This window comes from Sarcophilus harrisii, chromosome 4 (genome assembly GCF_902635505.1).
Source record: "Sarcophilus harrisii chromosome 4, mSarHar1.11, whole genome shotgun sequence".
NCBI lineage: Eukaryota > Metazoa > Chordata > Mammalia > Dasyuromorphia > Dasyuridae > Sarcophilus > Sarcophilus harrisii.
In genome coordinates, this window is record NC_045429.1 from 10,284,546 (window position 1) to 10,312,310 (window position 27,765).

The 27,765-nt window shown below is 50.2% G+C and overlaps 2 protein-coding genes across 7 annotated transcripts in view; one reads left to right on the top strand and one right to left on the bottom strand.

The window, feature by feature from the left end:
• Positions 1–16,681, top strand: part of SLC35D1 (solute carrier family 35 member D1) — a 53,187-nt gene extending 36,506 nt beyond the window's left edge. Inside the window, exons 9-12 of one of the 2 annotated variants that reach the window (XM_031968927.1) lie at positions 890–957; positions 4,487–4,565; positions 7,355–7,437; positions 12,105–16,681. In XM_031968927.1, the coding sequence (XP_031824787.1) occupies positions 890–957; positions 4,487–4,565; positions 7,355–7,437; positions 12,105–12,213 (339 nt within the window). In that variant the 3' untranslated portion in view covers positions 12,214–16,681. Of the gene's footprint in view, positions 1–889; positions 958–4,486; positions 4,566–7,354; positions 7,438–8,336; positions 8,481–12,104 lie in introns of those variants that run through there. The other variant, XM_031968928.1, reaches the window with a different exon arrangement.
• Positions 16,682–18,314: 1,633 nt separating this feature from the next.
• MIER1 (MIER1 transcriptional regulator) overlaps positions 18,315–27,765 on the bottom strand; it is a 60,462-nt gene continuing 51,011 nt past the window's right edge. For 4 of the 5 annotated variants that reach the window (XM_031968921.1, XM_031968923.1, XM_031968926.1 and 1 more), the window contains 3 exons: positions 27,319–27,446; positions 22,573–22,709; positions 18,315–21,408 (listed from right to left, as the gene is read on the bottom strand). In XM_031968921.1, coding sequence (XP_031824781.1) covers positions 21,080–21,408; positions 22,573–22,709; positions 27,319–27,446 — 594 coding nt within the window. In that variant the 3' untranslated portion in view covers positions 18,315–21,079. Of the gene's footprint in view, positions 21,409–22,572; positions 22,710–24,617; positions 24,691–27,318; positions 27,447–27,765 lie in introns of all 5 variants that reach the window. The other variant, XM_031968925.1, reaches the window with a different exon arrangement.

Here is a 27,765-nt window from a genome sequence, read left to right on the forward strand (position 1 = left end):
CACATATCTTTGTGACCCTGACCAAGTCACTTACACTTTGTCTGCCTCAGTTTCTTCATCTATATGTTTTATTTTGTGTTTGAAAGCATGATGCTGAGAAGGGTCTCCTAGTCTTTCCCAATCTGCCAGAGGTGACCGTTACTCACAAAAGGTGGAGAATCCTTCTGGTTGGTCTTTGAAGGTGGAATCATCTCATAAATGAAGAAACTGGGAGCCAGGGGAGGGAGGGCACTTGCTTCCTGCCATGTTCATCCTCTGGTTTGGTGATCATTTACGATGGAGTCTCTTCCTCCATCTCCCTGGCAGGGAGACCCTTTGCTAAGATCTTATTTCAAGAACTTTGCTTCTTAAAATTGTTGTTCTTGTTGGTGAGTCTCAGTCCCTCTCTCCCTCCCTCCCTTCCTCAGGCAGTTGGGGTTAAGTGACTTGCCCATAGTCACACAGCTAGAAAGTATTAAGCGTCTGAGGTGGGATTTGAACTCGGGTCCTCCTGACTTCAGGGCTGGTGCTCTATCCACTGCGCCACCCAGCTGGGGTAGCTAGATGGTCCTGGATCTTATGCCTGAAATTCCTACACTCTACTGTGGGTGGAAGGAAAACATCATTTTTTCTGCTTCTGAAAATATTTCCTTCTTGCCCGTTGGCCGCCATCTGGAGGGGGACGATTAGGGAGATGAGTCAAAGATGCCGTTGAGTTGGCCCAGGAGCACTAGTGCCCTCAGCGGGGCTCAGCTTGTTTCCCTGTGGGGAGGAGATGGGGAACCCAGGCCCCCCCAGCTGCTGCTCGGTTCTACTGTCCTTGGAACGTCCTTGGGGTGCTCGGGGGGCTGCGGACGGGCGCGGGAAGGAGGTTCAGCTCTACAATCGAGTGTTTGGTTGTGTTTTACAGGCAATAGAGTATGACGGCTGGACTGACAGTCTGTTCCTTCTGCAGTTTACACTGTCCTGTGTGATGGGGTAAGTATTGGGTGCTTTCTGCTGCTCTTGCTGCCAGCTGGGAAGTTGCTTTCTTGGGGGAATTATAACCTCTTCTTCCTGCCCCCCATTGGTTGTATCATAGGAGTTGTTCCAGGAGCCACCTGACAATGGCTGCAGGGGGTTCTGGGAGCCGCCTGCCAGTGGCTGCAGGGGATCTACTTCTGACCAGCAGAACAGATCATGTGAGAGGATGATAATGGTACAAGGAGACTGGGTGGCAGGTGCAGTCTCTGACTTCCCTCTTCTTCCCTCTTGCCTCCCATTTATTTCATTCCCGATCCACAAGCAACATCTGGTCAGGAAAGGCTGATTCCTTCAGGGGCGTTATGATTCCCAGCTGATTCTGGCCCCTTAATGGTACAGTCCCCTTTAGCCCTTTACAGGCTTTCTGGGTTTCACACTTGGCCGTGGTCCTCAGAGGAGCGGAAAGACCCAGCCCCATCATTTAATAGATGAGGAAACTGAGGCAGAAGAGAGAAAATGACTTGTCCCTGGTCACAAGGAGCCAGGATTCAGACCCAGCTTGTTGTCTGCGGTGTATCACGCTGCTCCTCAAAGAGAAGCAGCCTTAGCCAGTGGGAAGAGCATTGATGCTAGGGTGGAAAAATCTGGATTCGAATCCCACCTTAACTGTCAAAGGGTCAGTGCAGAATGAGGTGATTGGGCTGAATGGTTTCCAAGTGCCTTTCTAGGTCTCCTCTGTGATCCTTGGGAGAGATGCTTCAAGATTCAGGACCCAAGCACCATGTTCCCTCAAAGTCCTTGATAGTGTGGGGAGGTAGAAAGAACTGCAGAGGACTTGGGTTCAAATCTCTCTCTCTCTTTTACAATTTATTTTATTTTTAATTTTTAGAATAGAGCAAGCATTTCCATAACAGTGCAATTAAAAAGATTATGGCCCATGAAACTTTAAATCTTCTATGCACAACTTGCTGTTCCTTTCAAGTCTATAACAAAATTATCATTTTTTTCCTTTTTACCTCCCCATAAATGGCTACCATTAGCCATATATATATTATATATGTTTATATAATACATATATATATATGTATGTATGTATAATACACATTATATAGTAAAATTATCCTATACATACTGACATTAATCAGTTCTTTCTCTTTCTTCCCATGTTCTTTACAGTTCATTTGGATATTTTCAGTAGACAAATTAACCTATTTGCTCAAAGTCATTTTTTGGGGGGGATTAACTGAATTTCTTAATTTAATAATTTCCCCCAGGTATATTCAAAACAGTGTTTTTTAGATTTATTTAAAAAATTTTTTGAGCTCTGGGTTTTCTCCTGTATCTCTACCCATAATTAAGAAACCACGTGAAGTTATACAGAACGTTTCCGTAAAAATCAAGTTGCTGGGTTCAAATCTTACCCGGATTATTTACAATCTTTGCCATCTTGGACTTAACCTCCAAACCTCATTTTCTTCAACTTTAAAACGAAGGGCTTGGGCCAAATGATCTCAGGGCCCTTTTCACTCTTAAATCTGTCCTCAACAATCTTGTGAATCTTCCTGGACCTCAGTTTCCCCAATTGTAAAATGAAAGGCTTGGACGAGATGACCTCAGAAGGCCCTTCTCATGCCAAAACTTATATATTTGAGATTCCTAAGGGAAAACACAGTTGGGTGGTGCAGTGGATAGGGCGCTGGACATGGACTCGGGAGGACCTGAGACACCCATGAGTTGGGAGACCCTGGGCAAGTCCCTTTGTGCTGTTTGCCTCAGTTTCCTCATCTGTAAAATAAGCTGGAAAGGGACACATGGTTAGGAAGCATCTGAGTCAGGATTTGGACTCTCTGGTCATCCTGATTACAAGTAACACTTACCCACCGAACCCCCAGAGCTTACGGTTCTCTGGGAAATGTCGCTGTCTAGCCGGTCATTCAGTTAATGTTCACTACTCGGGACACGCTACTGGGCCGTGCTGGATACTTAACGGTTAATTAAGTGTCTCCAGAAGGCCCGGGACTCGGCCTGGGCCGGAGAGCCCATCGTTCCCCTCCAGATGAAAGCGCCCTGAGACAGCGATGGGGCCTTGAGCATTCAGCCCCGAACCCCCACAGAAGTTTTGCTGTGCCCCTTTTTTCCTGTTTGTTCCGGCCAACTCAGAATCCCCCCATGGGAGCGGGGGCGTCCTAGATGGGCAAGAGTTGGCCCAGCGCAGGCCCCGTGGGGAGACTTAGCTCTCCCCGCCGAGGAAGTCAGACCGGGGCTCGGACAAGTGTTCGTGGGCGGGGATGGAAGGGAAAGCGGGTGGCTCTGCAGCTGGTCCAGTTTGGGGGCGACTCCGAAGGGACCCCCTCGGTGGGGCCACTGGCTTTTTCACACTGATTCTCCTTAAAGTCTCATTTTGCTCCCTCCCCTCACACACAGACAGAATCTCTCATCATAATTATAGTTAACCATATTAGATTATAAATACTTATAATTATATCTAACTTATAATTATATTTAATGTTACATGATTACATTTAACTTTATATTATTACAAGTAGATATACGGTAAATACATGATATTCATGAGTATGAATAGACACAAACACCTCTTTGGGAGGAGGCAGTGCCTTTGACACTAGTTATGTGACTCAGGGCAAATGACTACCTCTCTGGACCTCAGTTTTCTCATCTATACAACGGGGATGGTGATATCGCCCATCTTCCAGGATTATTGCCAGAATCAAATGAGGTGCTATGTAGAAAGTGCTTTCCATGCCTTTAAGCTGTAGGTGTTTACCCACTATTAGGATTACTTAACTTTTCAGAACCCTTCAGGTGAGGTTAGTGGCTGATCTGCCTTGGGGGATGGAGTCTCCACACTGGGAGCTCTCCGGTCTGAACCACACACACAGACAACCTCACCAACAAGTCCAAGTGTTGCAGAATGGAGGGAACCCTGGGCTAGAACACCATGATTTTGCCAAACTTGAGTTCAGGCGTGAGACCCAGCCTCACTGGCTCTGGAGAACTGATTTTGAATCCCCCCTCACACTGTGTGATGGTAGAAGAGTGACTCTGCCTCCCTAAAATACATTCATTCAGTAGTCACTTATTAAGCACCTACTGTGTGCCAGGCATTGGGCTAAGCTCTGGGGGTACACAAAGAGGCAAAAGACAGTCCCTGCTTACAACCCGAGCAAGCAGCTTACGACCTAAGGGAAGAGACGACTGCGGACACGCTTGGACAAAGCTCACTTAGAGGCAGGAGTAACAGACACAGCGAATGGGGGGAGGCACTAGGATTGAGGGGCTGAGGTGGGATTCAAACCCAGAGCCCCCGACGCCCAGGCCTGGCTTCTTTCCATGGTTTAGACTTAGCTGGGAACCTGTTAATGAAGGCCCCCCCACTCCCCCAGAGGATGCCCACAGTGAGTGGGCAGCAGCAGCAGCAGCCATTGTTGGGGGGGGAGTCGGCCGGACCCCCCAAAGGCTAATGGACCCCCCAAAGGCTAATGGACCCCCCCAAGGCTAACACGCTCCCCTCTTTCCCCTCCAGGTTTATTTTGATGTACGCCACGGTGCTCTGCACGCAGTACAACTCCGCTCTGACCACCACCATAGTGGGCTGTATTAAGGTGAGTTGGAAAAGCCGATTCCCTCGGGGGCCGGGCCGCCCGAAACCCTTTTTGTTCCCAATGGCAGCCTGGGTGACCCCCTCAAGTTTGGCCCTAAACCTGCCAACAGTTTGCAAACAACTGATGCTGAAATTTGTCTTCCATGTAGCTTTTACTGATGTTTGTGGACTCTTTTCTTTAATAGTCTTTTTTCTCGCTTCAGTATTTGAATCTCCATCCCTCCATCCTTCATTCTGCCTCAGATGGTTTCCAGCTGGGTGAGCATTAGGTGCCCTGGTTTCGAGCTCTGGGTGCCTCAGTTTCCTCCTCTGTAAAATGGGGTTAATCAGCCTTCCTCAGGAGGGTAGTTGAGGGGATCAATTGAGATAACCCAGGCAAAGCACTTTTAAACCTTTAATCACTACCTAAGTGCTGGCGATTATGATTTTAAAGATAGAAGAACAAAAAAAGATCTAGCAGACATAAAGGCGCAGGCCCAGGTGGATGGAAGGCAGTAGATTCTGCTGCCCAAGAAGGTTTGCGGTTTCCCTCCTGGGGCCAGGGAAGGTGGGCATTGGATGGGGCGACTCTCCCCTCCAGGGCTTTCCCGGGGAGTCTCGTTTGGGCAGCTGGTCTGGGACTGGAGCTCCACAAGAGCTGTGAGGGGAAACCATGGAGATGGAGCGTTGGCGTGGATGGAGCTCTGAATTAAGCTAGGAACAAGTCATTTGTGTGCACTGCCCCGGGAAGCTGGAAACCCATTGTCTGCAGAGCCATGGCCGCCATTGTGGGAGCTCCATGGGAGCCCCAAGTGAGATCTCGTGGGAGCCTCAAGTGAGCTCTCGTGGCAGTGACGAGACCGCTTTAAGCACCATGAGGTGACAGTGGGAGCTAGGAGCCCAGGGCTGGGGAAGGAGACGGGCTTGTCCCGAGCCTTCTTTCTCCGTGGGCTCAGAGGGTGATGTAGCCAAGGAGCAGTTAAGTGCCAGCAGCCACATCCTTGGGGAAGGAATATCTGCCATTGAAGCAGATCAGGTGTTGATGGGGTTTATTTTGTACCATTCCCAGTATCTCCGGCCTCTCCCAATTTGTGGGACCGTGGAAAGGGGATGAATTCGGTTTGAATCCTCTTGGCTGTTTCTTGTCTTTGTGACCTTAGGTAATTTGCCGGATCTCAACCAATATATCCTGACAAATTCTGCACCTGTTATTCCTAAATTTAATTGAGAAAAAAGTAAATCTGCTATTTTATTATTTTAGCTCAAGATGGGCCTTTATCTCTAATTAGTAGCTAGCACCTATTCAAGCTTTAAAGTGAGTAAAGTGCTCTTACATATGCTATTGCATTTGATCTGCCAATAAGACTGGGACAGAGGTGATTTATTAAACCCCATTTTCTAGATGGAGAAACTGAGGCAGACTTGCAGTTAGTAAGTTCCTGGAGCAGCAGGCTTTGAATTCAGGTCTTCCTAGTTCAAGTTTAACCTTCTGTCTACTGTGGGCCACCTGGCTGCTGCAATTTATCTGAAATCTGCTGCTTTTCGGTATTTTTTGCAGTTATATTGCCATGATTACAGCTCATTCTTCTGGTTTTGCTTGGTCTGCAGTATCAGTTCATACAAGTTTTTTTGTGCTTCTCTGAAGTCCTCATTCTCATGTCTTATAGTTCTTTTCTTCCATGTCAGCATCACCGTTTCCCCACCTGGCTTTGTTCCTGCCACAAAAAGTGCCTCTGAATATTTTATTCCATACCCATTCTCAGAGATTCTGGTTAGAATCTAGGAGCATTTATTGCTGCTTCTTTTAAGTGTCCTTCCTCTTTCTCTCCCCTCCCTCTCCCCCCCTCTTCCCTATTCCCTTTTCTTCCTTCCTTCCTTCTTCCTTCCTCCCTCCCTCCTTCCTTCCTTTCTCCCTTTCTCCTTCCTTCTTTACTTCCTCCCGTCCTCCTTCCTTCCTCCCTTCTTCTTTCCTTTTTTCCTTCCTTCTTTACTTCTTCCATCCTTCCTTCCTTTCTTCCTCCTTCCTTCTTTACTTCCTCCCTCCCTTCCTTCCTCCCGCCCTCCTATTTCTTCTTTCCTTCTCTTGCCCCTTCTACTATATCACTTATTTTTCAGTGACTCATCCCCACCATTTTTGTTTTTATATTTTGTCTATTCCATTTTTCTTAATAATAATAGCTATTAAAGTAGTCTTAACCACTTACACACACGCAGGAGTTTTCTAATTTACAAAGTGATTTCATATTTCTTTTCTTTTCCTTTACCTTTTAAAAACCATGAATTAGCAATCATCCACAAAGGGCAGAAGGAAGGATTGCTTAGGGACGTGTGAGTCTGCAGCCGCATCTGACTCTCTGTGGCCCCAGTTAGGGTTTTCTTGGCGGAGATACTGGAGTGTTTGCCATTTCTTTCTCCAGCCCATTTTACAGATGAGGCAGCAGAGGCAAACAGGGAAGTGATTTGCTCAGGGTCACACAGCTGGGATAAGTCTAAGGTTGGATCTCAGGCTCCAGAGCTGATGCTTTATTCACTGCGCCACCTAGTGGTCTCATGGAGTATGTAATTCAATGTATGGGAGTGAGCCTGGCCAAGTGAAGGAGGTGGAGAGAGAGAGAGAGAGAGAGAGAGAGGAGAAGAGAGAGAGAAAGAGAGAGAAGAGAAGAGAAGAGAAGAGAAGAGAAGAGAAGAGAAGAGAAGGAGATGGAGGGAGGGAAGGAGGGAAAGAGAGAGGAGTGTATTAAACACAATTGTATGAAGAGATGATGCAATGAGATCCCACACTAAGAAAATCTTGATTCTTCTTCCTTTCAGAATATTTTAATAACTTATATTGGAATGGTCTTTGGTGGAGACTATATTTTCACGTGGACAAATTTCATTGGACTAAATATCAGGTAAGCCATCTTTGTTCCCCAGTCTCTGTCTTGACAAATGAAGCCTGGGGCTTTGGAGGATAGGTGCCTGTCGGGAGAAACAGCTGGGAACCAGGCGATGGCTGCTGGGGCAGAAAGACCCGAGTTCCAATCCCGCTTTGGAGGCTCACTGGCGGGTCCCAGAAGATCTTGGGCTCTTGGATCGGGGGCATTTCTGGGTTAGCCCAGAGTCTGGCCAAGGTCAGACTGTCATTAAATGGCAGAGGTGGGATCTGAACCCAGATCCTCGGGGTCCTTAGATTTGTTCTGCTTGAGGAAAGAGAGAGGAGGAGCAGAGAGAGCTCCTAGCCTGGGGCCTAGTTTCCCCTGATTGAATTACTCCCCCCTTCTTCCCTTCTGGACCTGGACATCTTCTTCTGTTAATGTAGAGTTCTGATTATAAGGCCACTAGAAATCCAAACAATGTGATATAAGATAAATATAAAAATATCATTAAAGTCTTTATAAAATATAAAATAGTGCCTTTAGGGGAAGTGGCAGCAGGGCCAGATTTGGACCCTGGGGCCTTGGATTCAAATGCCACCTGGGTCACCATGGGGAAGGGATGCTGCCTCTTTGGCTTGAGCTGCTTATCTCTTAAAAAAGGGTTGGGCATGGACTTAATGTCCTCCAAGGGCAAGTAAGATCATGCTTGCCAAAATAATAATAATAATAAGAGTAAAGCCCTTGGTGTTGTGTTTGAGGGGGTCACAAAAAAGAGGCAGAAATCTGCATTTGTAAGTGAGGGATGGTCAGTAAAGATTAAATGCCCGCTCTGGGTCTCAGGATAGAGAAGAACTAATTCACTTCCAATGGGGGGGGGTGCCACAAATACATTTTTTTCATTTATTTCTTATTTTTAAACTTAATTTTATTTTCAGTGAGCAAAAATTGATGTTCTTCCACTCCATGAAAGGAGGGAGGGAGGGAAGGAAGGAATGAGGGAGAAAGAAAGGAAAGAAAGAAACAGATGCTATATATTTAACATCTACTGGTCATCCTGCCATCTGGGGGAGGGGGTGGGGGGGGTAAGAGGTGAAAAATTGGAACAAGAGGTTTGGCGATTGTTAATGCTGTAAAGTTACCCATGTATATATCCTGTAAATAAAAGGCTATTGAATAAAAAAAAAATAATAAAAAAAAAAAAAAAAAGAAAGAAACAGTGCTGAGGATGGTATTTACCTGAAACATCAGCCTCTAGTGGTATCTTCCGGCTCCCTCTCCTCCCAGAGCCTCAGTCCCTTCCTCCTTCATGACTTCCTTCCATTAGGTACCATCCACCTTCCAGGTCCCCGGGTTCCGGATCCCAGGCTTGGCTCATGCCCCCCCCCCCTCCCCATTTCCTCCCCAAACCTAATTGGTTTCTCACTTCCTCCTTTCTCCATCCACAGCCCTTTTCTGAGCCCCCCTTCTCCTCATTCTCACAGCTGACCTCTTAGGTCAGTCCTTCCCTTCTCAGCTCTCAGCCAGACACTGCTCTAGCCTTCTCAGTGGCCTCCCTGCCTCCGCTTCTCCCTCAGCTCTCTCCTCTGACCAGCTGCCAATGATTTTCTTGCTGTGCCTCCCCATTGCCTCCTGGATAAAGGCAGCCCCTTCTTTGCAATTTGAAGGCTCCTAATCTGAGAGCAGCTTCTTTCCCCTTTGGCCCCCATTTCCTGAATAGCAGCTAGCCAGACCGGACACGGCATTGCTCCTCTCAATGGTCCCTTCTCCTGTCTCCCCCCCTTGGCCCGAGTTGGCCCCTGGTCTACAAGGCTCCCATTCCTCACCGCAGGTGCATCCCCTGGGAGCTCTGGTACAAGGGAAAACACCTTGACTGGGACCAAAGGGCGTGGGACCCTCCAGATGTATAAAAGCTCAGACTAGGTGGCCTTTTACATTTGTGCATCTGGGGTCTGGGTTCAAATCTCACCTCTGACACTCAGGGCCCTGAAGATGTCATTGAATCTCTTCCTCCTCAGCCTGAGGACGGGGTGCTAGGACCACTTGTGTCCTTTCTGGGTTTAACGCTGGGATCTCGGGATGTCACTGTGCTGGCTGGAGAGGAGGAGCGAGGATGCTCCTGGCACTGACCCGAGAGCCTTTTCAGACTCTTCCCCTGACCACTCCCACAACAGTACTGGACCCGGAGCCGGAAAATCCACCCTTTTGGATCCAATTCAGCAAGCATTTAGTAGACACCTACTGCATGCCCACCCCAGTGTTAGGGTTAAGAGTACATAAATTGTCCCTGCCTTCCACGAGTTTCCTCTTCACTAGGGGAAACTGAGGCTTAGGGAGAGCGGGTGATTGTCCCAGATGCCGCTTCGGTAGTAAAATGCCGGGTGAACCTTGGGAAAGGCGAGCGGGAGCAAAGTCCTTTCCCCTGGCGGGGCTTCTGCAGAGTTAGGGAATAGAACTGCTGCCGGCTTCCTGACGCCTCAGATGGCCGAGTGGCCCCAGGCTCTGGCCCCGAAAAGAAAACCCTCTGCCCTTTAGAATGTCACCTGGGCCCCGGCCTGGACCCTAAGCACACAGGAAACAATGGTCCCTTTTTTCTACTTTCCTCCTTCCCTGCCCCCTTCCCCGCCCCCCGCAGCCAGCATTTGTGTTGGAGCGGAGAATTTCCCTCAGCAGGACTTGGAAAGAGGGTGCCTGGCGGGCGTCGGTGAGAGCCCCTTTATCCCGAGCTGCGAGTCTCAAGCAGAATTCCCTAAAATGCCTAATGGGGGGGGGTCTCTCTCCTTTCCTCCCTTAGCGCGCATTCACTCCTGCTCCTCCTTCTGACTTGTGGGGGGGCGGGAACCTCCCCCCTGCGCCGAGCTTCTGAAGCCCTTTAACTCTGGGGCTATTTAAATTCTGCCACAGGCTCCGAACCCGCCTTTAGAGAACCGGGGCAGGCATTCCTTCCCCCAAGGCGCTGGCATCCCAATGAGAATGCAAAAAAGGCTCCCCCCTTCCCCAGGGGCCGCTGCTTTCCCGGGATCCTCCGCGGGGCTCTGCTTTCTGAAGCCCCACTCTGGGAATGGCCCTGCCCGGGCGGCTCCTTTAGAATGCGGAGCGACCTGGCGGGAGGCCGAGGCTCCCGGGGAGAGGCTTTGCATGCTGAGAGCCTGGGGCGGAAGTCTCTGTAGCTTGCTAAGGCTTTCCCGGGGAGGCGGTTCTCTGATTGCCTCGGACTGGTCTGAGCCCGGAATCGGCTTTCCTGCTGGGAGAGCCGGGGCTGGAGATCCTCCCCTGGGAGCCTCATCCCCACTTTTGCCTTCCTTTTCCATTCTGCAAACGTGGCGGGTCCCGCGGGCTCCCTCCTGGGGGACAGCTCTGCCGTCGGGGCGCGCGCTCTGCCTGGAAGAAACTCATAATCCCATAGGGGAGAGAGGCTCCCACTGCAGCGCTGGAGAGGCAGGAGGAGGCTGAAGGCAGAGGGGGGGCTGGGCTTTGGGGCTTTTCGCCATCTTCCGGCCAATCGGGGGGCGTTTATTAAGCGCCATCCATCTCTGCGCCCGAGCCGCGGGATCCAGAAACACCCAAAGTCTGCCAACTCCAAGGAATCGCGGAGGCCGCCGGTGACGTTAGCTTCGTTCGGAGGGGCCGAATCACGGACCGAGTCCGTGCGCTGCTCTCCTTGGCGCGGCGGGGAGTTTGCTTTAGTCAATCGTGCCCCGGGACCTCGCTTAGAAAAGTTGCTGGCACCAGGCCGGGTCGGGCTCCGATCATCCCGCCCCCGATGCTTGCTTTGGGCCACTTCTGTCCCCGGCGCTCGGCCCGGGCTGGCTTTGCCGATTGCACCCCCGGCCCCCGCCCTCGGAGAGCTTGTAGTCACTGCAAGGATGGCGATCGGCGCAGGGAGCGAATAGAGCGCAGTGGCAGACGGACAGGGCAGCGTCGCCGCCCTTTGGGGTCCGCCCTCGTGCCCGTGGGAGGCCGGGGCAGCGCCTGCTCGGCGCTCCGACCTTACTCTGTTGTGTGACCCGGGACCTCCTATACTCGCCTTCTCCTCTGAGAAATGGGGACAGAAACCGCACCTCGAGTCGTGGGAGGATCCGAGAAGGTATTTGGGTTTTTGATGTAGACACGGCCATTGCCGAGAGACTAAGTCACCATAGATGAAGCGGCTGCGGGGCCGGGCAGGGGGGACTGTACCAGCGCGCGTCAGGATTAGGACCCGAGTCCCAGAGCCCTCAGAGGCCGCTTCTGTCCACTAGAACACGGGAGCCCCTCTCCATGAGGGGCCTCAGTGAAAATGAAACTGCCTCAGTTTCCTTATCTGTAAAATGAGCTGGAGAAGGAGATACCAAGCCTTGCCGAGAAATCCCCAACTGGAGTCACAGAGAGTGGGCAGGGCCGGGAATGACTGAACAGAAAGCAACAAAGGGTAAGATGAGTGAGATTTCCCTCCTGGCCGGTGGGCACCTGCTCTGCCAGTGTCCTGGAGAGTGCCCAGAGCCCCGGGACCACCAGGTAGGACCCCAATCTTCCTGACTCCACGGCCAGCTCATTTTACAGATGAGGAAACTGAGGCAGAATCTCGCAGCTGTAGTGTCTCGGGCCATATTGGAACTCGGGAAGAGGAGCCTGGGCTCTCTGGGTCCCCCGGCCCCCTAGGCCGGGTCCTGGTTGGTCAGGAAGGACTGTGGTTATTGATCCCTGCGGACCTCCTTCTCTTGCAGTATTGCCGGGAGCCTGGTGTATTCCTACATCACTTTCACGGAAGAGCAGCTGAGTAAGCAGTCGGAGACGAGCAGCAAGCTGGATGTCAAAGGGAAAGGCGCCGTGTGAGCGCGGCTCCGCGCCTGAGCGGTCCACCCTGCACGCGGGCAGTGCCACGGAGACCCGCTTTACGGCCGGCGGCCCCTGGTTCCAGCGAGCGCTCGGACCCGGCCCTTGCACCATCTGAAGATTGCTGCCTTTTTACATTTTTACGACGAATCTTAGAGTTGATTCTATTTTAATTCTGCAGTTTGCATTAATTTATACCAGACTGAGAGACGGCGTATCTGGCTTTTAATTTATTGTTTTTCCCGCTCTGACCGCGGGCCTCTCTGTCCACAGCAAGTGGCGTCCGGCCTCCGCCTTCTCTTCCCGAGGACAGGGGCGCCGCGATCAGACCTGGCACACACCGAGAGCCTCTGGGAGTCCCTCGTGCTCCCTGCAGCCGGGCTGGGCGCCCCTTCCTGCCAGCTCCCTCTTAGAACTCTTCCCCTCTCCCTTGTTCCCCCCTCCCCCAGGCTGGTCACTACAATCTGGGCGACCTCTTCCTACACCAGAGAGAAGCCATCACGTGTGGAGTCGGAGCCTTGGAAGCGTCTGGGACGATTGGGCTTTGGGCTTTTAGCCCTTCCCTTGGGCGGCTCTAGGGAAACGAGGCCCGAATGGCCGAGCCACCCCAGAAAGCCCTGGGAGGAGCTGCCCCGTTTCTGCTCTGGCCACTGTGAGTGACTTGGAGGAGGAAGATGCCCCTCCTCCAAGAGCAATCCCCCTCCCCCATCTGGGAGTGGGCAGCCCCTTTCCTCTCTGCTTTCCGGGCTCAGCCACCATTCCCTCTTTGCGTCTTTTCCTTGGGCGTCTCCACCTGCATGGCAGTAATCCGTGTGCAGTTTCTGGTGAAGGTCTGAGGGGCTGGGCAGGTCTGGGCTGTTCCCTGGGAGTGCCCACCTGTAAGTGCCCAGGGGTCCCCACCGCGGGCTTGGGTACAGCCGCCTCTGAGGAAGTGCAGCAGGGCCGAGGGAAAGGCCCCCCGGTACCGCCGGGGCGTCCGGGCACTCTTGGCCCTCCAAGCTAAGAACGCTTTTTCCGTTTAGGAGTATTCATTCGAACACCCAATAAGAGCCACTTTAATGTAAAAGCCATTCTTAGCTCGCAGAGCGTGCAAGAACAAGCCCGCGGTGGGTGACCTAGTTCCAAGCCTCGCTCTGATGCTTCTGTTACTTGATAATTTGGGGCAAGTTACTCATTTGGGGCCTTACTATGTTTCTCTCTGACATGAGGTGGGCGAGGTGCTCGGTCAGGTTTTCCGTCAAGGACGCGATGAGGGGGATCTGGTGAAAGCTTTTCCCTTGGGATCGGCCCGCTGACTCGCTCCTCGGTCTTACACCAGAACTTGGCCCCTTCTCTGCCCAACCCCGAGTCAGGTTTGGAAGCTCTCTGGACCGACCTGGTGGGCTTCCCCATGCTGCCACATCCCCGCTTCGAGCTCTGGGAGGCCACCTCCTGACCCACCAGGGACAGTGCCAATCTTTACGCCCAATAGAATGGGCAGGACAGACGGCTCCCTGTCAGACAGGGGCTCCGGTTGGCTGTGCCCTACTGGCTAATGGATCTTCTCCTTCTGCATTGAGGTGGTCTCCTTTAGCTTTAACAATAGGACTGCTGGGTAGTGGGTCAATTTCATAAGCTTCTAGATTTTAGGAGAAGTTTGGGGATTGTTGGATTTGTTATTAGGGAGCCTGGGATTTCCATTTATGGAGCTCATCTATCAGCTCTTGGGCAAATCGTTTCTGGGCCTGTCACTCAGCTCTAAAATGGCAGGGTCCGGACCTCAGAGAATCCTTCTTAAATCTGGAGATTCTGTGAGTTCGAAGCATTTCCAGAGAAGGGAAAGCACGGTGGTCATGGGGTTGGAGGGCCGACTAAAGGGCAGTTAAAAAAATGGAAAACTGTCAACCTGCTGAAGAGAAAACTTGGGGAGAGCCTGGGAAGCATCTGCCGGTATTTGAGGGTGGAAGGTACAGGAACGTAGCTTTGACTTAAGGTCAGTAACCTCTTGATAATTAGGCCTGGCCCGGGAGGAGTCTGGGAGAAGGCTGGATTCCTCGCTTTCAGAGATGACGCACGAGGACTCCTGCCTGAGGCTGGGAGAGTCTCCAATTCGGAGGTTCTGCAATTACTCTTAGGGTCTGAGGTGGTTTATACTAAGGGGTCTTGGCCTCCCTTTTTATGTAAGAATGGAAATCCTCCAGCAGCAGGAGGGTGGGCGAGCATGTGCACTAGGAGCCGAGGCTCTCGGCGGCCGGGGCGATAGTCATTGTGGCTGCTGGCTTTTCGAGGGCATTTGAAGGGCTGCCCGGCACTTTACATTCATGTCATTTAAGCCTCACGACGCCCCGTGGGGCAGGTGCTGTTCCAAGTCCTCATCTCACAGATGTGGGGACTCCGGGCTCCCCGTCTGGAATAGGGGAGACCCTGCCCTGCTGGCATCACGCCGGACTCCGGCGCCAGCTCTCCCTGGCTGCTGGACCCTCCCACTTAACACCAGTCAACAAGTGTCTGTCGGCACCGGGCTCTCGTTGGAGCGCTGTTATGTAGGAAGGTGAGTGCCCGCATTTCAGTTCTGACTTACTCAGAAGTCTTTCTCCCGCTGCTCCCTCCCGCGGCCCACGAGTAGCAAACGGGTCATTTTACGATAACTTAGGGAATGGCCAGAACTGAAATCCCATGTGCCTTTTAGGATGTCCAGACTTTGGCCCAACAATACACCACGTTGTGACCTGTTGACTTAACTCCTTCAGCAGGTAGAAGCCTTATCGAATTTTACAACTGGGAAACTGAGGCACAGAGCTGGCCAGGGAGCTATACAAAACTAAGGCGAGCCGTGGGCAGAGATCTGAACTTCTATCACTGTAACCAATGGACAGGGCCAGCCCAATTTTGCTTCAGCTCGAGTCAATCCTCTTGGGGCGGGATAGCTGCCAGCAGAGGCTGGAGACCATTTGTAGATGCCTTTCTGTGCTAATCGCCTAATTCAGGGTGACCTGCTCGGAATCAGTCACGGGGCTGGAAAAGACCTCGGCAGCCATTTAGTCCAGCTGCCCGCCATCTGGGCTCCCCCTTCTGGCCCCATCTTAGGCGGCCATTTGCCAGGAAAGCCCCAAGTGAACTTGAGCAACAAACTCCACTTCCATCCTACTTATTCCTTCCCTCATGCTGGTTTTTCAGGCCCCTGAGGCCTCCACACCTTCTCTTCGGGCTGCTCTCTGGGTCCTTTGCAAAACTGTGTCCTTGTCCTTATGTGGCCACATCCGTCTTTGGAAAACTGGGTGCCCCCCCCTCCCCTTCCTGCACTTGTCTGTGTCCTGAGAACTTCGGGAAAACCTGCTTTCCTTCCTTATGTAGGGTTTAGCTCATGATTTGCTGTCCTTTCTCTGAGACCTTGGAGTAATCAGCTAAATGTAGGGAGGGTGACACGAGTCTGTGGCCCCTCTCTAGACCCTTTCCGTCGAGTAAAGCGCGGGCTGTTGGGGTCAGTAAAACGGGCCGGGGCCTTTCTCTCTGAACTTCAGCTGTGCTTGGTGGTTGGCAGGGTTTCTCCATTTAAATTGATGCCCAGAGCTGGCTTTGGGTGAGCACAAAATGGCCTCTGGGGCTTGGAGGGAGGATGTTAGTCACCAAGATGGGGTCGCTGAGCCCACTCTGGCCATGCTCTGCTGGGGCTGCCTAAAAGCTGCCACCCTGGCACCTGAAAGGGAAGCTATCAAACACTCTGAGAGTTGGGGGAGCCTTGGTGAAGTTGGGGTCCTGCAGAATTCATCATCATGGCTCATATTTTAAGGTTTGCAAAGAGCATCACCTATGTCCCCTTTGGTCCTTACAAAAACTCTGTGAGGTAGACGTCCCCACTTTACAGATGAGGAAACTAAGTTTCAAAGGGGAAGTGATTGTTCCGGGGTCACACTGTGGGTACAAGGCAGAATTTGGGGCTCTGCCGGGAAGCTCGCTGGCCCCACTCAGTACAAGCTGAGCTCTGAATCTGCGGGGCTCATTTCTCTCTAGATGTTTGCCCTCCGGAAGACTCCAGGCTCTCAATGAGCCTGGCTCTGCCAGCCTAGAACCGTCCCGTCCGCGCAGGTGCACAGAGCAGCACAAACCGGTGGATGCTGGGCAAGCACTGGGCAGAAGTCAGCCGATGAGCTTGGGCTTTAGAGGGGGCGGACATTCGGGTCGGGTTTCTTGTTGGCTACTGGCCTCTGGGGTCGGAAATTTGCGTCACTTTACATTTTTAAGGATTTCTGCAATGTCGTCTTTGTCCTTAAAGAAATTGCTAGTTAGATTGTTCATCCCTGAAAAATGTTTTTTAAGATGATTTTGTTCTTAAATAGATGCTTCTTCAGTGCCAGAAACCAGATGATATTATTGTCTACACTGGGCAGGTGAATAAAATGGATGCCATCATATGTTTTCTATGCTGTTGATCTCCTGGAAATATTTTTTTCAATATAGATTCTATTTACAAAAATGACCATTTTGTGTTTTGAAACAAAAAGGTATTACTGCAGGCTAGAGATTTGTACATCGGGGCATGGTGAAAGAAAATTACTGAGCCTGCTTAAGTATTTTTGTATGGGCTTCAAATAAATACTTTTCTCCTGAAAACACGCGTTGTGTTTCCTTTTGGGGGACATCCAGGTCGAATGGAGTGTAAGGGAGCGGTCTCTCTGCCCCCATGGATGAGAAGGGAGTTACGGTAACGTAAACGTCATTTCTGAATGAATCAGAAAAGGCCAAATACAACGTGTCGGCCAGAGCTGGTCCTACAGTTAGCAAGGAAACAAAATGTTACTCATTCTGGCCATTTCGTGGGCTTAGGAAGTGTCAAGAAGGGAAGGATCTGAACACACTGTCCCAAATCAGACCAAAGGAAATAGATTGAAGAAATTCAAAATGAGTTCCCAGTTTTCTTCATCCCCCTGTCCCCGGTCCCTTTTCAGTTGTGGTGCGGTGTTCAGAGTCGCAAAGAGAGGGTTCAGTCTCACCTCAGAGTGGGAGGAGCCCTCATCTGCACGTTGGTTCGATGAGAGCTTCTGAGAACCCTGGTAATCTGTCCCTCAAATTCTCCCATCCTATTTTCCCCTCCATCCCTTCTTTCCCCCGCCCCTTTCTCTCCCCCTCCACTTCTTTCCCCCTCCCCACCCCTTGCCAGTGCATTTTGGGGTCTGGTCTTTTATATCTTCTGGCAATGTTTTGGTCGTCTCTGAGCCTCTAGAAAGAAGGGGTGGGACCAGGTGGGTTCTGAAAAAGCCACCTGATGGGGCGTGGGACTTCAAGGAACACAGAAGGGAATCCCACACTGAGCTAGAGAGGAGGGAGGCAGACCCAGGAGCCAGGCGGCAATCTGCCCAGAGGCAAACCTAGGGGTGAAGTCTAGAGATGGACTCTTTGCTCTAAGAGGGTCTTCAAAGGCAGCCACTTAATTCCCAGGTGTAGAACGGACCACCTTTTCCCACTCATGATCTTTCCACCTGAGAACTTTTTAGGCAGCCCCATCTCAATCTGCGCCTGGGTGTTTCTGGCAGCGTTCATGCACGCGTTCTATGTTCAGAACAAGACACGACACCAGCTAGCGCTGCCAGAAATGCCTTGGATTCATTGTTTGATTTTGGGGGCATTCCAAGACCTTTTACAGTTGCCAATTTTTTTTGCCACCCTCACCTTCAGTTACATGACTCCCCATATGAGGTGGAGACCCACAGTTTAAGAAGCTTGGGACTAAGGGCTGTGGACTTAGTTCCTATTCGGTCTCCACCCCCCTCCCTTTTTTGTTGTCACAGTTTAGCTCTTGAGGTCACCCTGCTGATACTGGGGCTCTCCCCCCCAATACTGGAGACATAAGATCTTAGCTTTCCTTTTCTTGGGATCTGTGTTTCGACTGCAGAGTCTGGGGAGGGGCTCCTCTCCTTATCTATTACAACTCTTGAGGTATTGATGGAAAGGGGATGAAGGAAGAGGGACGAAAACTTTCAAAATGAACTTCCAAATGAAGAACACCTGTAAGAACCCAAGAAGGAGAAGACCAGAGAGAGAGGTTCCCTCACAACATCACATCTAGAATTAAGCCCTCTTAAAGTCGACTGAAAAATACAAACAGAATTTGGTTAACACAAGGACATGTTTAAAAAAATATTTTAATAAGTTTTTCAGAATTGCAGACAGGGATCGGGGAGAGAACTGGAAATTACTTACAGTGCAAAATTACTATGCAGGAATTTAAAAAAATCTAATCCATAATTTTTCAATGCCTAGTCTTTCAAAATATCCCTTCAAATCTATTTTAAAGCTCAACCAAAGATTTCTGTTGAACCGGATTTCTGATTCTGCAAACATTTCAAAGAACTCCATAAAAGAGAACATCATTTCCTGGCCCTTATCTGCCCGGACACCGTGCGCCACACCAAGGTGGAACTGGTTCTGGATCAGAGTGAATTTTACTTAGGCAAATTAAACTCATGACATTACTAAAAATCTTAAAGTACTAATAGTGCAATGACCTCTCAAGTTATAGTGGCTGTATGCTGAAGAACAAGAAAAAAAATATCATGTAAAATACCTGTAATAAACACAAACAGGAAAATACAATTCAATCCTTCTTCGGGAAAAGCTGAGCCTCCGCCATGAGAGCACCCCATGGAATGGCGTCCTCTAGGGACGCCTTCAAACTGTGAGAGTAAAAAGCCACCTCTGAACCCAGGCCCAACAGCCCCAGCTGCAGACGGGCCCGAGGACAACTTACTTCTAGATTCTCCCACCAAATGAGTTCGCTGTTCCCAAACTTGCAAACAAAGATGCGTTTGATTCTTAAAATAAAACAAAGTGACAATGGGTCTCTGACACATAGCACCAGCCTTCTCTCGGAACCCTTCTTTAGACCATCTTTGGACTTGACGAAGAATATGGATCGCGACCCCTTTGCTAAAGCTACCGCCATTCCTGAGGAATGGAAATGTTAGGTCGCCAACCTCTCGAGGCCTCTCCTCCACACACGCTACCATTCAGACTCTGGGGAAAACCTGCAAACGTCCACCGTGGGAAATGAAACTGTTCTAAAATGGCTTTTAACACTGATCTGGGGCAGGAAGAAGAAGAAAGGGTTGTTCACCCCGGTGAGGGAAGCAGCTGTGACGGGAAGGCCAGGGGCTCTTGTCGTAGGCTCGGGTCTGGGCAAAGACGGAGCCATTCCAAGGACCACAGACTATTGGCTGGGTCATTGGTCCTGCCTCCTGTGCTGCTGGCCACCAGAGATGAAGAGAGGAGGGGTTTATAATACATCGGTGTGGTACTTAGCAATATTACTTCTAAAAGTCTGTACAGGAGTGTCTAGGTGGCCCCCCATCCCCCACTGCCTAAGACTGTTTTCAGCAAGAATCCCATGCGTAAAGCAGAAAGACCCAGCTGTCCTTTCAGCAAGACTCCAAGGTTCCTCTGTTCTGTCATTCTGTACTGATGGCTACTTAATAAAGTCTCTGGATCTCAACATCAGGAGGAAAAACTCCTCCCCAAACTGAAGATGGTAGAGTTGTTTTGGGGAAGGTCGGACGCTTTCTCCAACTACTATTTTCCTGCGTAAAATCAATGATATCGAGGTGACCTACCCACAAAAGATTCACACTTCTTCCAATGACCAGAGAAGTCATCGTCCTTTCATTCCCACCAACAGAACCACTTCTTCTCATTCCCTCCGTGCTCATCTCAATGCAAAAAATGGGGTCTCCTTTTGATATGTATATAAAAATAACTGAGCAGGACTCTGGCCAACACGTTTGAATTAAAGTTAAGCACTTAATTAAACTGACATTAAGCTCTTGTTGCCGCAAAAATAAAATGGAAAACAAAATGCAAAAGTCTGTGCAATACAAGCATCATGCATCACTTCAGAATTCTCGAAACTCACGATTTGTCCTAAAGTAGAAATTAGAAAAATCAGATTCTCATAATTCTCTATGAATGCTTCAACCATTTGAATAAGAAAAGATGACTCAGATACTACACAAACACTTAAAAATTCATTAGAAAAAGACTTTAGCAAAATAAAATGAAGCTGACAGACTCAGAATATCAACTCTTCTCATAAAAGTTTACCAACTGTACAAGTTAAGAAAATTATACAAGCTTTTGTATTAAGAAAGGACAGCTCAATCAAGACATAAGTTCTGTAAAAATCTTCCAAAGGCTACAAAGAATCTGGAAAAATACAGCATGTATTTCTTAAGCCCAGATAAGAATATGAAAGACATCACTGATGTCAACAATTGTACATACACAAACCTGACTTGGTTTATTTTTTAACTTCTATATATAAAAAAATCATGCTAGCATAACTTTCAGGATTCATAAGGGTTTCCTCGGTAATATGACACCCAATTTGTATGGAAAAGAAAAATGGCAATGTCTATTTTCTGGTCTACTAGACATTAAAAACAAAACAAAACAAAACAAAAAAACGGAAAAAAAAAAAAACAGCAGAAAAGCTGGTGTTAAGCAGAAGATTTTTCAAATTAAATACAAACCAACCTTCCCCACTTTCCCATATAACCCCGCCCCTCCACCCTCCCCAAATCACAATCTCAGAATAACAGGGTTTTTGGTATTAAAATACGTCTCTAAAATTCTGTAATACGATTCTCTGTTGTTAAAGATAAATGTACAGCCTTCACTGACTATAGGAGTTCTCAATATTTAAAAGGGTCTTTAAAACAGCTGAAGTAAAAAAGTCTGCCCAAAGCAGAAATACGAACTCACAAAAAATTAAAATCCAATTTAAAATGTCAGATTTCAACTGAGTGCTTCAAGGAAATCAACTTAAGGTAACCCATCAACCCTGAAAATTTTAGTCGCACCAGAAATTACTCCAAAGAATAAAAAACAGCCCTCACATTTAGTCATCTAGATTTTCCAGTTCCTCAAACTTCCCATGCGAGATCGCTTCCTGGAAGAACTCTGAGGAGCCGGGGCTTTCTCTCCCGTTGCTGCTCACTCTTCGCCTCTTGGCGGGTCTCTCGCTTTTATCATCAAAATAACTTTCACTCTTGGTGGCCACGTGAGCGAGTTTGAGCTCGCCAGCCAGGCTGTCGGCGTCGTAGCCGTTTGTATCCGCATCTGCGTGGACGGGCTTCTTGTTCCCCCCGGTGGGCCCGTTCATGTGCAATCCTTCCACCTTGACTTCATCCTTGCTGGAGACTTCGGCGGGGCCGTTGGAGGCTATGCCTAAGCAAAGGAAGCACAAGGAGAGATCATTCGAGGTCACTCTGACCGTGGCAAGACTCTCTGAAAACCTGCAGGGCCAAGAAACCAGAGCAGCGCTGCGTCCAGCTAACCGCCAAAGTCGCAGGCACTTAATTAAGCTCGCGCCCACGTGCGCATCTCTCTCTGACATTCTGATGGGAAAAGCCCTTTCCGCAGCCTGATGTGATGCTGAGAAAAAAAGGCCACGTGTCCAGGCCAATCAAGCCCTGGACTGAAGTGTCGGACTTTAAGCCCATCCAATGTGCTCAAGGCCGCCAGTGTGGACAAAGAACAAACAGTGTGGTCCCCAGGCCCGTCAACGAGGCTTCTTCCAACAGGGGGCCCCGACTACCATCGGCCAGGGCCACGGCCTGCTCTCTGGGGGCACCCGACTTTGGATGAAGGCCTGCAGCGCCGGCTCCGGGAACCTGGCCAGAGGGGCTCGGCTGCCCACAGGGACCGCGTCCATGGGTGCCCAGAGGCCCAGGAAGAGCCAGGCACGAGGCAGTGAGCGTTCAAGCCCAGAACGAGGCTATCAGAACTCAGGACACAGAACGACATCGTCATCACGGTGACCCTTACATGAGATCGGTCCAGGGCTTTATAAATGTCACCTCACTGGAGTCTCATGTGCCCCTGGTGAAGAGGGTTACATGGGAAGAATATGAAGCTGGGAGGCCCCCAGCTACCTGCAGCTGCATTGTGACCCAGCTGAGGGTGGACGGGGCTGGGACACCAGAGGACCTGGCTGCGAGGAACCTCCCATGCTGGCGGGGCCAGCCCTCAGCTTCACAGCCCCTCCAGAGGGTGGGGGAGGCTTTGGGCCTTCATACCCACTGCCTAGTGTGGAGAAGCAGTCCCTGTGTGTGTGGGAAGCTCTGTCTCCTCCAGGAGCACACTGAGACACATCTGAAAGGTTCCTGATTAGAAAGTGTTTCTATAGGCAATGACATCACCTGAGGATCAGCACCCTGAACCTTGGCCAGAGTCAGAGAGCGAGCTCTCCTGCCACAGTCAGGGCCCCCAGACCCGGGGAAGGCCTTCTACCAAGGGCTCTGGTCCCCACATTGGGGCACCCATGACCTGTCCAGGGAATCCAAACCGCCCCTTTGAGCCCAACCGGATGCGGGCGCCTCGGCTGCTTACCGTTCTGGTTACTGTTATTTGTGCCGTCTTCCTTCTCTGACTGGCTGGTGCTGCTGTTGGAGGCTGTCGGAGGTGGCGAGGGGGCCCGGCTGGAGGCGGCGCTTTCGCTTTCGTCCAAGAGCCGGTCCATGTAATCCCTTAAAAAAAAACAACCATGTTAAAAACACGTGGCCCTTCTTAACAGGGAGGCTGTCTGAGGACCGGGGTAGCCCACCACCGCGCCCTCCATTCCAGACCTTGCAGAGGGCCCAGGCTCAGCCATGGGAAGCTTCTGCTGCTGTGGAACATCAGGGTCTCTTTACTGATGACAAGCCCTACCTGCCTCCTGCTGCTCTATGGCCCAATAATACCTGAAGTCTGCTCCCCCACCTCCTCTCCCTCAGGGGACGGGGTTCTTTCTCTCCATGCAGAGCTCGTGGCCCTCTCTTACTGAATCCTAAGGTCTGTGAGGGCAACGTGAAATGCACAGAGCACCACAGCCATTCCATCTCCTCTGCCTTCACTTCCCTCATCTGTAAAATGGGAATAGAGGACCAGGTTCATCTGCTCCAGACCTTCTAGGTCTAAAAATCAGAGAAAAACTCAGGGCAAACTCTTGGATTCCTGACCATAAGTACAGGAGCAAGGCAGAAGAGAAAGATAGAGGGGCTGCTGTGGGACTGACCTGAGCCCTGATGCGTGGAGATCAGCAGAACTGAGGCAGGCAAGAGGGGCCCAGACCAGGGACAGAATAGGGCCCAAAGGGCAATGGGGAAAATAACTGGGGACAAATGCTGGAGGATACACTGGAGCCCAAGGTCCCATGAGCAATGATGACCACTGGGGTCCAATTCTGTCATTTAAGATGGAAAAACTGTGGCCCAGAGAGCTCCCTCCATGACCCACCAGACCTGCCCCAATTTATATTTATGTAATTTATATATAATTTTATATTATATTATATAATTTATATATATGTGTATGTGTATATATATATATATATATATATATATATATATATATATATACATATATATACATACATACATACATCTAAGTTCTATTTTATTTTGTTCACTAAAATTATTATTTAGGGGTCTGTAGGCTCCATACACTGCCCGAAAGATCCTCTCCTGGGTCACTGGACCCTGACCCTGAGCCAGGTGAGCTAGCCCGCTGCCTGACCATCAGGCTAGAAAAATACACAGGTCTATTAAGGTGAAATTTAGGAGGAACATATAAAGTCCCACACTTAGATTAAAACGGGATCTCTCTCACTTGTGTACCAAATTAGCGAGGCAGGGAGGCAACATTTCCCACCAGAAAGGCCCAGCCAGCTCTATGCACACGAGTCAAAGTCTGCAATCCCATCACCGTTGGGTCTTCATAACACCTGGTCTACAAGGCAAATGTCACCTCAGAGCCCACCCCAGTCAGATGACATCTGGGACACAAGGCTCGCAGCCGGCCCCCTCGCAACTTGGAGCATATCCAGGAAAGAAGCTGCAACAGCCAAGAGCTTTGCCACTGCGCCATGTGGGGTCGGGGAGAAAAAGCCTGACATGGTTTGACTAAAAAAATAGGATCTGATGACAGATTTCTCTGACCTGCCACAAAAGGACGAGACCGGCCACGCTTAGCCCTAAAATGGGCAGAAGTGAGCCAGAGGCAGCACCAAGTGGTGCAAAGAGCAGCCAAGTTCCAATTGCACCCTACTGGTCCCTGAGCTCCCCAAGCCTCCGCCTGCTCCTCTGGAAGGTGAAGATCATACCGGCCTGCCCACCTGACCCACCTGGCCTTGTCGAGCTCAGACTCACACGTGGGCACCCATGCTCCCTGGCTCAGGGCCTGCCAGAGAAGCCCATGGAATGTCCAGGTGTGAGGCGGCAAGGGTGGGACTGGGAGGGACCAGTCACCCACGTGAAAGGACCGGGTGAGGGACTCCAAAGGAAGAAGGGGCAGTGGGTGTGGAGAATGATAACAGCTGGCATTTCCAGTGCGCCACCACCATGATCCCATGTGACCTTCACGGTCCCCCGCAAGGTGAAGGACTTGTCCAGACTCACTCGGCCATTGAGTGTCTGAGGCTGGGCGCAAAGGCCAGTCTTCCCAGGCGCAGAGCTTCTGCCACTTCTGCCACTGAACCACCATGGGGAAAAAGACCACAATCAGACATTTCTCTGAAGAGCTAAAAATAGCGGGACCCCTCAGAGACCTGTGATGAGGGAGGACACTGAGCACTGGGTAACTCTGTTTTTAAACGATCTGAAAAACTAGCTCCACGGGGCATAAACTTCTCTAGGAGAATGTTCCGGGCAGCGCTGCCTCCGTACGCTCCCCCCGGGGCTCGCCACTGCCCCTTGGAGTCTACACAGGCCTCAGGCTGTAATATAATGACAACACACCTATAATATGTACCCCCAAACCTGCTCCCACAAGACTTTTTCAGAAGCGGGGAGGGCAAGAGCAACTGAATTTGCTCTAAGGTAATGAAAACATTTAGGAAGAGTTGGGTTAGAGTCGGGAGGCAGCGCGCATTTAGGGTTAGGGTTAGAGTCGGGAGGCAGGGAGTCGGGAGTCCTGACTCTAACCCAACTGTTTAAGATGAAATGATATGAGAGAGAGACCGGAGTTGCCCTAGAATCTTGCCCACCTCTGCTGGCTGCTGTGGTTTTAAAAGGCCAAGAAAGGGCTGGGAAGGCCCGAGACCTTCTGTTTAAGGCCCAGAGGATGGGGTCCAAGCAGAAACTTCTGGGGGGCTCACGTTGGCTGCACTTCTCACACTCACGACATGAGAAGACGTGTGACTGGAAAGAGTGTGGGCCAGGGAGGATGCCGAGGGTCAGCAAGGCCGGACTGGCCGGGAGGAAAAACACAAGCTCTCAGGGAGGCTCCATCCCAGCATACAGACAAGGGGGACAATCTCCACCAGGGGAAGGGGCTGCCCCAAGCATCAGACCCCAGACGCAGGGAAAGACACGAGGCGGCGGCTGAAGGTGATGTCCAGTGCCATGGCCTTTCACAAACTCCAGCCACGGGGGTCTGGCCCTTGGACACCAGGGTGTGGGTAGTTAGCCAACAGGGTGTTTGGAGAAGCCACGGGGAATGAGGCAGGTCCTCTTCCTCCCCAAGCCTGGCCTTCTGGCCTCACCACATGATTATCATCAGCGTCAGACAAGAGGCCGAATCTGAAATCCATGGCTCAAATGATTCCCGGGGAAGAGGAGGCTGGCGGCCTTCGTTGGATAAGCTGGAGGGCTTCGGGGAGGCTCGGATGTCATTCTGATCAAACAAGTCATATGTTCGTAAATAGAGGTTCACATTTTGTAATTTCTGGAAAGTAAGTATGCAGGGACCAAATGAGGCTTTTCGCTTACATTTTGAAATATTCCTTTGGGACAAAATGTCCCTTGCTGTATGTATTTATAGCAGCAAAGAGCCAGCATCAAGGGCTCAGTCCCAGAGACGAGGATGAGAGAGCAGCAACAAAGCCCAGGAGCAGCGGGGCTGCGCAATTCCACATTTGAAAAACAAAAGGCTGCAGGAGCACAAGTGACTCAGGCTACCCAAGCCAAATCTCCTCACACACTGGGCACAAGTTTACATCGCAATACAAAGAGAAATCTCAAACACTGACCAAACAAACTAAAGGGCAAAATCTCACAGCCAGACAATTTCCAGTAGGGTTCCTGTGAGCAAAGAGGTTCAAGAAATCTAAAGAAGGGAGAGCACCCCACAGAAGGGCTCAGAAATGATCCCCCTGGCCCACAGACCACAGGGTTTAGAAAACCACCAATGGACGGAGACTTGACGCTACTTTTACTTGTTTGGACATTTTGGATTTATATTTCAATGTGTGGCCCCAGGAGACCTGAGTTTCTATACGGTCTGAAGCTTATGCACGAGCAGAAAGGCCCACTTCCATTTCTTCCCTCGGTCAATTGGATATCTGGATGCCCCTGGGAAGAGCCCTGGTTGCAGGATCACCTCCCCATCCACTTCCCAGCACCCCCTTAGTGAACAGGCGAGACTGGGGCTCTGCTCCCTACTTGCCACTTTCCAGCTCTAGGATCAGGGGAAGTCACTTCCCTGTCTGTCTGAAACTACTTCCATAAGGATAGATAATATTAGCACCCAAAGTGAATTCTATGAAATATTCCAGTCCAAGGTTAGAGTGGTTTGTGAAGGATATTCCCCGAGTACCACAGGTGCTGGGAGAGCAGTGCCCTGACTGTGGTGAGACCCTCATCCCCTCCCCCGAGTCCATCTTGTGGCCCCCAGCTGACTTCCCTGCTTTTCTTCCCTTTCTTCCAGGTTCAATTCATATATTCATCCATGTGACAATGCCGCTGCCTCTGCACAGCAACCTTGGGGCCCAAAACAATCTCCCCCATATCACTTTCTGCAGGGACTCAGAGCGACTTCCTCCCTGGGACAGCTGCCCTTGCACACTCTAATGCCAACTTCCTCTCTACTCCTAACTATTGCTTCTTGTGATTTTAAATCATCTTTAAACCCTCCTCCCTCCCAAGGAAAGCTGAGCAAACTATCACAGCTGTCACCGTTCAATGTACTTCTCCCCATGGCCTTAAAGTTTGCTTGCACCTCCTCCAGCTTAGGTAAAAATGCAACTTCTATTACTCATGTCGTTCATTAGAGACTCTTAAGTCACTCGGAAGACACAATTATCGACATCAACGTGAGATCATGATGAATGTGGAAACACCCGATCTCCCTATCCGTCTTAGACAGAATGGCAATACTCACGTCACCCCGGGGTGAAGATTGTACTTCTTTTTTCCAAATCGGGTTTGCTGAGCAAAGAAATCGTAACGTTCGGATTTTTTCCACATGTAATAAAAGGCGACACACTCCCCAACCGACCTCGTTCGGACCTGAGAAACACAAATGGGATTTAAATCTTGTTCGTCTCCTCCGAGGTCCAATTTCACTTTTGTGAACACATTTCTTAAGGCAAATCTCTCTGGCTCTGAAGGCATTTAATTGCCATTTAGTTCCTAAAACAATGCAACAACTAATAAAAATTCTGAAACTACTTTTATTACGGAATATATTGAAGGGGGCGCAGTGGGTAGAGCACCAGCTCTGAAATCAGGAGGACCCGAGTTCAAATTTGCCCTTAGACCACTGAACACTTTCTGGCTGTGAGATCCTGGGTAAGTCATTTAACCCCAACAGTCTCAGGGGGGAAAA